Raw genomic sequence first — 9469 nt, 5'->3', positions numbered from 1 at the left:
CGTCAATGTACGTCCACTAAAAGTGCTTGTTTTTGCCACTGACAGGTTCAGATTGTTATTATAAGTGTCTGACAACATTATGGATAGGATCCCTAAAAAGACAGACCTTTTTATTAAAGAATAAGATACTTTTTGTTTAACCAGAAACAGTCGTACAGTGCTCTCCTCAAAGCCACCAGACTCCATTGACAAATACAGTAATTTTACCTCGCAGATCATCGTAAACATTCAAACTCGACAGAAACAAAATAAAACTCATCAAAACATCTTGGTTTGTCTTTCCACTGTTCTAACAATCACCAGCTCTGGTGGGGTCGAAATAAATCCTTAATTCACTGAGTGAGATGTGAAAATGTGATGTGGTTCGTTTCTCCCCGCTGCCTCTCTGATGCCCGACCTGCCTCTCGCTCCTCTCTCGATATTTTCACATCTAACTCAGTGAATTAAGGATTTATTTCGACCAAACCAGAGTTGGTGATTGTTGGACCAGTGAAAAGGCAAACCAAGATGGTTTTGTGGAGTTTTATTTTGTTTCCGTTGAGTTTGAATTAAATGTAACGATGTTACGATGAGCTGCAAGTTAAAATTACTGTATTTGTCAATGGAGTCTGGTGGCTTTGAGGGGTGCGCTATACGGCTGTTTCTGGTTAAACAAAAAGTATCTTATTCTTTAACAAAAAGGTCTACCTTTTTAGGGATCCTTTCCATAATGTTGTCAGACATTTATAATAACAATCTGAACCTGTCAGAGGCAAAAACAAGCACTTTTAGTGGACATACATTGACGGTGCGCAATTGCCCCAGATAATTACCTTGCAGCCAGTTTAGCTGCGGCCAGCTGCAGCCCTCTCCCTCAATTCTAGACCAATTTCAAAAATTGCTGTCCCAATTAGTCACTTAGATACAAAAACACGGGAAAATAGGGTCCATGTTGAAAAATACCTACGCTACACATTAATATAAGGCTACAGCCATCAACCGATTAGCTAAGCTTACTACAAAGATTGGAAATGGGGAAACGGCTAGTCTGCCTCTGTCCAACAGTAACAAAATCTGCCTAACAGCACCTCTAAATATCAGTAATTAACACATCATATCTCAACTGTTTAATCCGTACAAAAACCGAAGTGTAAAAACCCCAATTTGCTGTTTTTCAGGGGGCTATGTACTGGACTATTTCTTGGCTGGGAGCAGTAACTTCCTACGATTCAGAGCCAAGAAAAAGTCCAGCACATAACCCTCCGTGAAGCAGCAAATTGTCATTTTAAACTTCGTTTTTCGTATGGATTAACAAACAATTTACAAGTTGTTAATAAGTGAGGTTTAGAGCTGCTGGTAGGAGGATTTAGCTTGTGTTGGACAGAGCCAGGTTAGATGTTTTCCCCTTTTCAGTTTTTGTGCTAAGTAAAGCAAACCAGATGCTGGCTGTAGCCTTATATTTAACAAATATGAGTGGTATAAATCCTGTCATCTAACTTTCTGCCAAAAAACAATTATGTGTATATCCCAAAATGTCAAACTATTCTTTTAAACAAACTGTTGTCCATCTATCACAAATCTAACTGAGCTACATGGGTGCTCCGCAAGAAAAAATAACTTTTGATATGTTGATACACCCAGATAATTACACTAAGTGAGTTGGGGCAGAACAGAATAAAACATGGATGAAGCAGAAAAAGTAAACCGCAGTTTGTGTCACACTGAAGGCAAAGGCTATAATCCAAGGATGGGTTTCCTTGAAGCGTCTTTAAGCTACAGTTATCTGTTTTATCATCAGTGGAACAAAGGCAACCTCTGTGCTTACATGCAGAGCTGCAGACAGAGAATGGCTTGAACACTGTAGTTCAAGTAGTTTTCTGTAGCAGCCAAAATTAGCTCTGGGTTGTAAATCTTTAGCCAAAGCTTTGTTTAATTCTGAAAGAAACTTTGCCTTTTCTGCCGGGACAGAAGATGTAACATTGGCCATGGCAATGTTACAGTGGGGGCAGTGTTTGCAGCCAACACATATTTGGCTGTAGGGAAGTAGCTGCCACAAGTAGAACCTGATCTAACTCTTTCTACCAATGGCTCTGTGTTGCCTACAATGCCGCCCAGTGACTCCACAACCTGTGGCTGTGCATCTTCGGTGTATCCACTTAGTGTAGGCATCGCAAAGGCTAAGGCATGTTTCCAAATGATGGCTACAATGCAGGCTTGAGGTATAGGCTTCTGGGAGAGCGAAGCGCCTGTCCTCCTCGCAGAGCAAGTACCAGATGGAGAACAGAGCCTCCCTGGATTTTATAGTCTGCCGCTGTTTTCTCATCGTTCCTGAGAACAAAGACATACAGGGTAGAAGATGTCAGACAGCAGAAATTCCTCTATTAAAAAACTAAACCTCATATTGTTTTATTTTTTACAATGACAGCCAGAACAATTAGAATGACATTGCCTGACACACTCAGCATAAAATATTCTTAAGGAAAAAAGATATGCAACTTCTTCCTGAACGAGTGTAAGCATAAGGTTGGTGTTATTCTATATTTTTCCATATAAAACTGGTGGTGATGATGGTGATGATGTTTTTGGTGATGATGTTTTTGGTGATGACTGGGTTGGATGATGATGGCTGGGTGTACTCTTTCGTGTTATGCCGTCACTTGATGTATATTGTTTGATGTGAGCTTGTGTGGTGGGTTTTAGCATTTGTTTTACATATTTTATTATATGTTTTAAGTATTTTATTATGTTTTATGTATCGTATGATTTAAGTCTGTGTGTATTCTATGTTTCACCTAGCTGCAAGGCAAATTACCCCTGTGTACTATAAAGTTTCCGACTTCCTACCAAAGACATAAATCTTTAAAAACAGGTCCTGAATATATAGTTTCATTTTAAATGAAGGCTAAATGATTTCCTAAAACAGCTGGATGCTGGTGCATTTGTTTAGGACTATTTTCACCCAGTGCAACAGTGTGGCTTAACAATGGAGGTCTATGGCACAGAGGAATAAGGTCTATCAGGCTTTGGATACACAGGCAGTATTTCGTAGCAGGATCAGTTCATTGTTAGTTTTATGGTTTACAAGGAATATGGTCACATTGAGAAAAATTTAATTAAGGGTTAAGGATGGGAAAATGAAGGCTGGGGATATTAAAGACAGGTAAAGAAAAAGAAAGGGCATCTTAATCTTACATCTGCTTTCCACTGTAGATCAACCTCTGCTGCTGTGGAGGGATCCCTTCTTTCTCCTCCACCCTTTCTTTAATCCGCTCCACCTGGATGGAAGTCAATGTAAAACATATTGCTCGATGCTCAAACACACACCGAATAACGGGTAATTATCAGCATACAGCACAAATGCGGAAATAAAAGATAAGTATATACCTTATCTGTGGGCTCTATGTCAATCTCTATCTCTTTGCCTGTGAGTGTCTGTGATAAAAAAACCAAACAATTTCAGGTCATTGTTGAGCAAATTATGAGACTGGACACAACTCAGTGACTCAGGAATAACAACTGTTCAAATGCTTGGCTAACTGTTAAACCGGGTTAATCGTTATGTTTGCTTTGCCTTACCTTCACTTTAATCAGCATCTTTGTTGACTTGTTATTACCAAATAAACAGGAGCGGGATCAGTAGTATGATTTTATGCTAACTGAATCAATGATTTGATATACGATAATGATAAGACAGTATTTTGGTGAGGAAACTCAATATTCCTTCCCTTCCAAAAATTCAATGCGTGTTTCCTGTGTTGCTCAGTGAATCCCACCGCCTCCTTGTTTGTACGTCAAAGGTTCCGCTTCACTTTTATTTCGGACTTCGCATTTGCTTTATTTACCGTTGAAAAAGCACAGAATTTGCCCTAAAATGGTTCTACATTAGCGTGTGTATCGCCCCAACAAAGGCAACCCGAAATGTGTTTCCTGAGTACCTAAAACAATCCTTACGACATCCTCGCAGCGTGGCGTAAAACGATCTCGCCTTTGTAGTTTTTGCCTGCGTGTCGCCTACTAGCTAAAGCCCTTTAAAAACTACAAAGTGGCTGGCAGTTGGCGTCCGCCACCGTAAAGCTTCCCACACACACAGTGGAAAAGGAAACAGCGGCACAGACAAGCTAAGTCATGGGAGTGGAGATATTCTCCTTAAAAACTCTGTTAGGGGAGAGTGAAAATAAAAACCAAATTGCTAGAAATATCATTGACTTTCTTCGTTCTACAGGCCTGTATTCAATGATGTAGGCCATTAGGGGCTGACTAATAAGTAGTGACCGTTCCATCCAGAGTGAGGCAGCAATGCGCTGAATACGCCTAGCCTGCCTTAAAATTCCACAAGAAGAAGAAGAAGAAGCAGAAGCAGAAGAAGAAGAAGAAGAAGAAGAAGAAGAAGAAGAAGAAGAAGCAAAACTGAGTCATATTTTCCTAACGGTAAATACGTTATTTTGCTAAATCTATTAGTCAAGTCATTCGCTGGCTAATTAGTATCTTATGCTAAGGTAAACGGTTTGCAATACTTATCAAGTGGATTAAATGTTGTCACTTTCAACCTATGTGACCTTGGATTTTGATGTCGGGGCTAAGTAAACAACACTGCTCTGATCTTTGTGGTATAGTTTAGTGTGAATAGCATTTTGAAACCGCTATCCAGCTAAAGATAGCCTTATTGCATTTTCCACACAGCAGTAACTACAGTTCTGGCTAATTCTGGCATATTTTGATTTCGAGAAGCATGTTTGCTTTTAATGGGTTCATTGCAGACCCCGGCCTACACCATGCCTACTTGTACTTGACGGCGTTTGATGACCAAAAGTGTGTGTATAAAGAAGGACAAGTGTGAGTAAAAATGAGAAAAGACACAGCACAAAGCAATCATCCTGAACTCTGACCTCCCTCTCTTGTACAGATTCACATTCTGGGACAAACTGCTTCATTTCACATTTCTTTTGTTACACTACCTGCGCAACCTGTTTCTAAAATGCCTCGCATTGAGAATGACATCAAGCTGGACTTTAAGGATGTGCTCCTCCGTCCAAAGCGGAGCACACTCAAGTCTAGGAACGAGGTAGGAACACAGCTGTGTAATTTTTTTCCCCACATGAAATCTGACTGACCTAAATACAGATGTTTCCATTATCTGAACCTTTAGGTATCCCTGGGAAGTTCATTTGAGTGAGCACACATCCTCATTTTACTAGCTGGTTAGAGAATTCAAGCCACAAACCTGCATCTATAAAATATAGGCTCCTGCTGCCCTGTGACTGTAGTAACACATTGTGAATCATGTAGAGAATTTCAAATTGCTAAAATAAATTATTTTCTAGTTAGTTTAACAAATCTATAAAACTATTAAGTACATCTATATCTCATTGTCCTTGCCTCTCCCAGGTGGACCTAATCAGGAGCTTCACTTTCAGGAACTCCAAGGGCAGCTACAGAGGGATCCCCATCGTCGCTGCAAACATGGACACTGTGGGGACCTTTGAGATGGCCCTGGCTTTGCACCAGGTAGGTTATGCATTACATGGGATATGTAAATAAATCACTTATTATTTCACAAAGAGCTTCATAGAGCACATAGGGCTAGAATCTACGTGAATGTTATTTATTATTTTGTCTTGTACAAATGTTGTTGGAGTCGGTTAATTGTTTTGTCGGAAGGAAAAGTGACCAAAGTAGTCTCAACAAAACTAGGTGATCCTAAAGTTAATCTAAGCAGTGAACACTATAATGCCTAATAATCCATATATTACATAACAGACTGATGAATGAGGACAGGCCCTACTTTCTTTGTTTGCTTCACCAAAGACCAGATTAAAAACAAGAGGTGATCAAGCTTTCCGATCAAGGTTTCCTGATGCCAGAATTGAAGTATTGGTGGCTTACTGTATGTGTAGCGTCTGTTTCTATGTCCTTGTTATGATAATGAATGACACAACCGACTGTATGTTACTTGTCTTAATTCAGGGTCCTCTTGGCCGTTTAAGCCACGGAAAGATGATAAGCACCTCCATAGATTTAAAAAAAAAAAAAAAAAACCTCACTCATATATTAATGAATTTATTGTTTTGTTCGTTCATTCACTCCATCACTCACTCACAGTTAGAAAAGCTGCCCCTAGCGGTCATTAGATGTCATTGCACCGTTCACAGATAACAATGTGCACCAGAATTTTGCAACACTGCCGATTTGTGTTGCGGTGTCCATGTTGCATCATGTCTCTGCAAAAAAAAAATCAGTTACTCTTTTGTTCTTTTTCTCTTCCACTAGTTCACTCTCTTCACCACGATTCACAAACATTACTCTGTGGATGACTGGGTGGAGTTTGCAAAGAAACATCCCAAATGTGTGGAGGTAGTCAAAGTGTTAATTATTATGTAACCCTTTATTTCAGGGAGTTTATTAATGGTGGTATTTATTGTAACACTCTCTCTCTTCTCTGTTTATCTCCCAGAGTGTAGCAGTCAGCACAGGGACCGGAGATGGAGACTTTGACAGGATTTCAGCCATCTTGGAGGCGGTGCCACAGCTCCAGTATATCTGTGTAGACGTGGCTAACGGTTACTCTGAACACTTTGTTCACTTTGTCAAAGACGTCAGGCAGAAGTTCCCCTCTCACACTATAATAGTTAGTAGATGTCCGCCTTTAAACTACAGTATGTGTCACTGAAAAGGGAATGGATGTTCACAGGTCAACATTTCTTTGATCAATGACACATTTTTTCTTATTACTTTTATTTTGCTCAGGCAGGAAACGTGGTGACAGGAGAGATGGTAGAAGAGCTGATCCTGGCTGGCGCTGACATCATCAAAGTAGGCATCGGACCAGGTGATCACAGCGTAACACTTACTAACGCATTTCTGCGTCTGGACAGAACATTATAACATCATCACGAGGTTATCGTAATACTCTGTCAGTACTTATTTAATGCACGACAAATGTACATTATTAATTTGTAAATGCATCACACCATATTTAAGAACCCAATTTACAGAACTGTGTTTAACTAACTTGCTTAGAGTACGACATGGGTGGGGTTTTACCAATCAGGTGAATTTAGACTATTATTTATATTTAATAACTTTCACGTACTTTCCTGGATGGATATTTGCTATGTAGCACATAAAACCGACCACAAACAGTGCCTGCAAATGCTGTTTGCAAATCATGGACTGCAGACTAGAAATCTTAAGAGTCATCTCTTACACTTGTGTCTTCCTCTACAGGCTCTGTGTGTACCACCCGCAAGAAGACAGGGGTGGGGTACCCCCAGCTCAGCGCTGTGATTGAGTGTGCAGATGCAGCCCATGGCTTGGGTGGCCACATCATCTCTGTGAGTGACTCTCTTCTGTGATAATCCAGTGATTTTAATCATAATTTCTACACAATTCTTGTTGTCTGGAATTAATGTTAAGGGCTAAATATGAAGCTACAGCCAGCAGCTACTTTGCTTAGTTGCATGTACAGCCATGATAAACATACAGTCACACTCATAACATGGTGTTTTGTTTTGTCTTTTCACCTTTCTTCTCATTCACACAGGATGGGGGATGTACTTGCCCAGGAGATGTCTCAAAGGCTTTTGGTAAGTTTCAGTGTTTTCACTCAAGTTCCAGCCATAGTGAGAACTCTTTCTGTTAAAATTCACTATTTGTTTGGCTCTTTCTGTGTGACTCTCAGGTGCTGGAGCAGACTTTGTGATGCTGGGCGGTATGCTTGCTGGCCACTCAGAAAGCGGGGGCGAGATTATTGAGAAAAATGGCAAGAAATACAAACTGTTCTATGGAATGAGCTCCGACACGGCGATGAAGAAATATGCAGGAGGCTTGGCTGAGTACAGGTGAGAGTTAGTTATTTTGGTATTTAAGGGAAAAAATAAGTCTTTCTTATGTGTTTGTGGGTGTTTTGCCTGTCAGTATTAATCGCTAAACCTATAGTGCAGAGTGGTGATTGTTCTGTACGTAGTATACCATGTTTACACTTTTTTTTTTTTTTTGCCTCCAGAGCGTCGGAGGGGAAGACAGTCGAAGTTCTTTACAAAGGTCCAGTGGATGTGACAATACGAGACATCCTGGGTGGGGTCCGCTCCACCTGCACTTATGTTGGGGCAGGCAAACTGAAGGAGCTGAGCCGCAGGACCACCTTCATCAGGGTCACCCAACAGCTCAACACTGTCTTCGGCGACGACAGCTGAATGTCCAGCTCGATCCTGCTTCAGATTGAAGGATAAGTCTGCAACACTGCCTGTCTGACTCCCAGATGTCCTGGTGATGTTTGTGCATCGACAATGTGTAGACACAAGTGAACGGACACGTATATTAATACGTAAATACTGCCCTTTTACTATCCTTTTTAGTTTTGTTTTTGACATAAGTTACGGTTCTTTAATTTGAAATTTCAATGCAATTTTAGTATATTAAGCTTTGACCTCATTGACATTAACAGAAATATTTTTCAGCACACAGACTCTGAGTCACTTTAGACTCTGAACGTTACTTTTTCCATACAAGCCACAAAGGTTTTCAGGGGTCAGTATGTCTCTAGACAGTAAGAGTTAAGCTAGAGAAGTAATTCTCCAGCTCGTTACTTATCTGCTGTCTCATCATTCCAATACAAGGTCCTTAGTTGTTCTTTTTATGCAAATCTGTGGCTGTCTATAAACAGCATCTATAACATGTCTCTATGCTCTGTGCCGAAATCATACTGTAAGCCTTCGTCACCCACATGTAAAATTATTGCAAATGTCTTAAAGTATTTAGAAAGCCTAAATATGTATGCAGCTGCTGTGACTAATTAGGAAATGGAAATGTTTTTAGAAATGTCATTCCAACACTCATTAAGTTTTGCACTTTAATGATTTGTATTTTGAGATTCCATTATTTAGTTTCTGTTATTGTCTGATAGATATGTTTTAAAACTACAGTGTCATACATTGTTTCCAGCACTATTACTACTGCTACTTTTTAAACTAGTAGATGAATTAAATTTGGGAGAATTTATATATGGACCAGTATACGCTGCATGCTAGCGTACAGTCAGCACATACAGTACATAGCAATGTACGGGATTGTAAGTGCTGAATTCATAGCAGAGGTGTTATTCAATATAAACATATATGCAGCTTTTCTGTTCTCTGGTTCTAGCTGCTCCTGATCAATACCAAAGTTTGTGTGGGTTTATGTTAGTGATGTGCACATTCAAATTAATTTGATTCATTATAGCCTTTAAATTAACTGGTCATTCCTTGGAATTAGCCTTGGAAGTTTTACAGCATCAGTATTGGGTATGGTTTCACTTCGCACAGTGTCTCTAGTTACTCTATTTCAAGCTGTTCTTACATTATCTGTGTTTAATTTTTTTGTCACATTGGTATGAAAATGGCAAAATGTCAAATTTAAAATGCAGTTTTTAAATTCACTTTTTTTCACTTCACGTTTTAACCAGTCAATAAAAACATTCCACATCTTAACATTTTCCTGGCTTTATTATTGA

The 9469-nt window shown here is 39.7% G+C and overlaps 2 protein-coding genes across 2 annotated transcripts; one reads left to right on the top strand and one right to left on the bottom strand.

Annotated features, from left to right (window-relative positions):
• Positions 1-485: 485 nt before the first annotated feature.
• nedd8 (NEDD8 ubiquitin like modifier) lies at positions 486-3899 on the bottom strand. Its single transcript, XM_044183574.1, has 4 exons — positions 3556-3899; positions 3364-3411; positions 3172-3254; positions 486-2307 (listed from the first exon to the last, which is right to left on the bottom strand). The coding sequence occupies exons 1-4, from the start codon at positions 3571-3573 to the stop codon at positions 2181-2183; spliced, it is 276 nt and encodes a 91-aa protein (XP_044039509.1). The 5' UTR covers positions 3574-3899; the 3' UTR covers positions 486-2180.
• Positions 3900-4074: 175 nt separating this feature from the next.
• On the top strand, positions 4075-9446 carry gmpr2 (guanosine monophosphate reductase 2). Its single transcript, XM_044183570.1, has 10 exons — positions 4075-4407; positions 4883-5041; positions 5365-5484; positions 6247-6330; positions 6431-6604; positions 6724-6805; positions 7204-7310; positions 7520-7562; positions 7658-7817; positions 7982-9446. Exons 2-10 carry the CDS (start codon positions 4955-4957, stop codon positions 8169-8171), a joined length of 1047 nt encoding a protein of 348 aa, XP_044039505.1. The 5' UTR covers positions 4075-4407; positions 4883-4954; the 3' UTR covers positions 8172-9446.
• The last annotated feature ends 23 nt before the right edge of the window (positions 9447-9469 follow it).

This window comes from Siniperca chuatsi, linkage group LG22, assembly GCF_020085105.1.
Source record: "Siniperca chuatsi isolate FFG_IHB_CAS linkage group LG22, ASM2008510v1, whole genome shotgun sequence".
Lineage (NCBI taxonomy): Eukaryota > Metazoa > Chordata > Actinopteri > Centrarchiformes > Sinipercidae > Siniperca > Siniperca chuatsi.
The sequence above is the reverse complement of the archived record's forward strand: the minus strand, read 5'-3'. Positions and strand labels throughout refer to the sequence as shown.